Consider the following 4,314-nt stretch of genomic DNA (forward strand, 5'->3'; position numbering starts at 1 on the left):
TGATCTGGATCTCCCCTGCCTGACTCTTAGGTCTCCCATTCACTGGATAGGATGGTAATTCAGATCACCCTCCTGGGATAAGGAGCCAAAATTTTGGGTAATGCAGAGACTAAGTAGAGGCATTCACGAAGTTGATTTGCTCTTGGTGGAAGCAGTCTCATGTCATATATGAGCACCCCTCAGATATCTTAAGAGCAACACTGTGCCTCATATGGTAAACACACTGATTGCTAGGTTTTGTTCTGATCACGTACAAGTTTGTGTAGAACTCAGAGGCAGAGCTAAGGCTAGGAAAGCATAATGCATTTCAGATCATTGGCCTCAATGACTCTGGATCAATCCACTTACTATGAAAGGATTAGTTCATGGTCATTCTTCTCTCTGACAAAACTGGGTAGCACTGGAGCCAGCATTAGCAGAATATACCGTTTTCTCTTGCTTTAACAAGAGATTGCAATGGGCTATTTTCTTTAATCTGGCAAAAGCATGCAGACTGTTTGAGGCTAAAGGATTATGTGAAGTAGTCTTTGTTTTCTTTTAAATTTTCCTATATAAAAATAAGTGAAGATGTTTCTTCTTTAAAAAATGATTGCCCACTGCAGCCTGTTCGCTAATCTTTATTAACGGTTTAGCTACCTGATGGGTCTGATGGATACATTTAATGAAAAAGCAGAGGAGTTGATGAAGAAGCTGGAGGAAAAAGCAGATGGAAAAACAGAGCTTAGCATTCTGAACATGATGAGCCGTGTGACTCTGGATGTTCTTGCCAAGGTACTGACTGACTCATTTCCTGCAGCTGACCTCATGTGGGCCTGGCTATGATTGTCAGTATAATTCAGGATCACACTCTACCAGCCTTACTCAGACTTGGATGTAAACTACTCACTAGCTAGACCCACTCAGTCTGCTTGATTCTCTTTTTACAAAACGGTGATCCAAAGCGAGTCTTCCAGTGTTATATTTTCAAAAGAGCCAGAGTCCCATTTTCAAAAGCATCTAGTATCTCGTGGGCTTTTGAAAACAAGACTCATAGGCTCTAACATTGAGTTGGCTCTTAAGGATGGTTTCTTCTCATATGCCTAATATCTCAAAAGGACACATCAGTATTAATCCATGTGTGGATGTATTGTTTCAGTGTCACACTCTGGTAGTGGTTCTCGGGCTTTTTAGGCATATGGCACCCCTTGTTAGACTCAAAAAAACCCTTATTACACTGGGAGAATGCCCACTTTTAATTTTCATTTGTTTTTTGACTACAGAAAATTAATAGAGAAATAGTTCTGTTGCAAAGAACTTAGAAAGACTACAGCAAGTCAGAACATTGTTAACACTGTGGATTTCTATTTGGGATCTCTGGGTTTATCTTGAGAGTCAAGTTTGAGTGCCTAATAGTGCTAACATTTCTTGGCACCCCACAAGAAAGGATTTTGAAAGGATCTCAAGACACCCTGGTTGGGAATCACTTCTCTATGTCAACCTGACATGTTTGTTTATTTATCGGATTTCTCTGCTGCCCTCTCCAACAAAGGCTCGGGGTCGCTTACAACAAAAACGTATCATAGAAACAGATAAATAAATGAATTACCAGTTCTCAAGATAATTCCTCAAAACAGCTCCACCTGCTAAAAACCTAGCTAAATAAAAAGGTCTGACCCAGATGTTCTGGGTCAGGTTCTAGGCAGGTGTAGTGCTGCAGTCAGATGCTCGAGGCACCTGTCATACACAGGTCAGTTTACAGTTGCTGTTGTGCCATGTGATCCCATTTACTATTTCATGACTGAGACAGGAGCTGTGCCATTAGCGACAGGCCTCAAGGAGGAGGGAGCTCCAGAGCTGAGGGGTGGCTACTGAGAATGACCTCCCACATGTATCTTCTAAGTGAACAGATGGTACTTGCAGGAGGTTTTATTGGAACAAAGGAGTGCCTCTTCCCTTAGACATATAGGTCTGAGGTCTTTTAAGGTCTTGTAAGGCTCTTTTAAGGTCAGGACCAGCACCTTGAATTACACCCAGAAAGCTATTAGAAGCTGGTGCAGACTCTGGCACTTCTCTTACCTAGGCTCTCCTCTCCTTTATGTTAGCCAGCTTGGGATGGGTAGAGGGTAGTAGTAAATGATTATTCCCATTAAACCAGGTGGAGGGACAGGAAGTGGGAGACCCAGAGGAGAAGGTGTCTGAAACCTGGGCCTGCCCCTAATGCTCTTCCTCTCACTGGAGCTATGCTTGTAGACTCTAATAATATGCTTCTAGTATGATACAGGAATGTGATAGGGCGTGTTCATCTGCTGCTTAATCTCAGATCCAGTAAATAAAAGGTTTTAATCAGAAATTGCCTTTTTACTCTTAATATCCTCAGGTAGCCTTTGGCATGGAACTGAATGCACTGCATGATGACCAGACACCTTTCCCACATGCAGTGACCATGATCATGAAAGGAACAAGTGAGATACGCCTCCCTTTAGTGAAGGTCTGTTCCAATTCCACTCCTGCAAGCCAGCTTTCCTACTGAAATTAAAATTGCTTTCTTTGCATCGTGGTCAGTGAGTTGAAAGAAGCAGAGTTCTTTAGACCTAGTTGTGTTAGCAGAAGCATCAGTAGAGATGGTTCTTGTGCCTCTTTCCTTACAAAGAAATTTCACTAGCCCTTTATGAACCTTGTGCAAGGAACAAAATATTTTTGTTCTTCTCTGGTATCTTCTCTCTCCCTCTCCCTCTTTCTCTCTGTGGTCTCCCCATGGAGTATCATGTCAGTGATGACACATGAGAATTCAACACCAGGCCTTCCTTTAAGCATGAGTGTTTGCTCTTCTGAGATACACTCTGATGCTTGATTTACAACTTTATACAAGCCACAAAACTCTCTCTCTCATGCATTTATTATACTTACACATTGCAATATCTAGGATCCAAATGCAAAAATTAAGGGATTCTTAGTATCTTTCTGAAAAGAGCATTAATCTTTATGAGAGATGGTCAGAAAATAAAGTCTCTTTCTGGGAAATTTTTTCAGTGTTTGGCAACAGTTCAAATTTCAAAAGCAATGCTGGCTGAACACTGGAAAATTTCATTTTAGAAGTGGTGCCTCCATGCCTGTAGGAGTTGCAGTTAAGAAGCCTCATGTTCCTGTTCTTCTCCATTGGCTTAGCTATATTTCCCATGATGCATCACAGTTTCTTTGCCTGGAATGGGAAAGTGCTGGAGTCCTTAGCCATGGTACATAAGGCAACTACAGCTGCCATGAAGGCACTAGGGCAGCGTACTCAAATTGTTTTCAGCCAAAGTGTTTTAGCTTTGCAGGATGCACATTTTTGTTTACAAAAGCACAGAATGTGTTTCCATGGCAGGGATGAATTCTCATTTAAAAATAAATCAATTAGTCAAAAATCCAGTTTTCCATTGAAAAACAGTTATGACAGAAGGTTTTCAATCAGCTCTAGTTTCTACCCCTCTTTAGTTTCTGCTGCAAAAGCAATAAAATGTCTATGTACCATTTATATGCAGTACATGCCAGGAAAACAAAAACTGATAAAGGAGATTCAAGAAAGCGTGAGACTGCTGCGCCGTGTGGGAAAGGAATGCATTGAGCAGAGGAGAGAGGACATCCAGAATGGAGAAGAAGCCAGAGTAGATATTCTTACTCAGATACTGAAAGCAGCTGGTAGGAAACTCTGTGCTCTTTGATTTCATTAATTTATACATTGTTTTGTAAAGTTCAAACCTGAAGTCCAGCTGACGTGAAATGTGGGGTGGTTCATTCCTGGCTCTAATATTTGAGGCTCAGTTCTCTCTCTGGTGTATTCAGAATGCTTCTTCCAAGCTGAAGATCCAAACGGGGTGGTTTACAATTGAGAGTTTATTTTAGAGGTTCACTTTGATATGAATTATTTATATTGGGTCAGAATCTGGCTCTAAATCACCACTATGATGCCCCCCACAAACCCCACTATCCATGCCTGACTCCCTGAGACGGTGCAGTGAGCTTTTGTAACTTCTTTGTTTCTGATCTTGGCAGCTCTGGAAGAGACCAGAGATGATGAAAATATTCTGGATAACTTTGTCACTTTCTTCATTGCTGGTTTGTAGCTATTTTACTACCTCTTTATTTATTTATTTAATTAGTTACTTGATTTATAAGTCAGCTTCCTGACATAGGCTCAAGGCAGCTTACAGAAAAAAGCAAAATAATTTATAAAACAAATGAAAAAGAGAGAAAAATAAAACAGGAGAAACAAAACAATTCATGAAAGCCAATAGAGTATTAAAATAAACTGTACAGCAAAGAGTCCCTAAACATGATCTAAGCTTAACCTTTCCT

The 4,314-nt window shown here is 40.7% G+C and overlaps 1 protein-coding gene across 1 annotated transcript in view; it reads left to right on the forward strand.

The window, feature by feature from the left end:
* Positions 1-4,314, forward strand: part of LOC102376314 (cholesterol 24-hydroxylase) — a 27,229-nt gene that overhangs the window by 10,171 nt on the left and 12,744 nt on the right. Inside the window, exons 6-9 of the mRNA XM_014524986.2 lie at positions 633-771; positions 2,357-2,467; positions 3,501-3,657; positions 4,012-4,074. Of these exons, the coding sequence (XP_014380472.1) occupies positions 633-771; positions 2,357-2,467; positions 3,501-3,657; positions 4,012-4,074 (470 nt within the window). The remainder of the gene's footprint in view (positions 1-632; positions 772-2,356; positions 2,468-3,500; positions 3,658-4,011; positions 4,075-4,314) is intronic.

The sequence above is a fragment of the Alligator sinensis genome, unplaced genomic scaffold, assembly GCF_000455745.1.
Source record: "Alligator sinensis unplaced genomic scaffold, ASM45574v1 scaffold160_2, whole genome shotgun sequence".
In the NCBI taxonomy this organism is placed as follows: domain Eukaryota; kingdom Metazoa; phylum Chordata; order Crocodylia; family Alligatoridae; genus Alligator; species Alligator sinensis.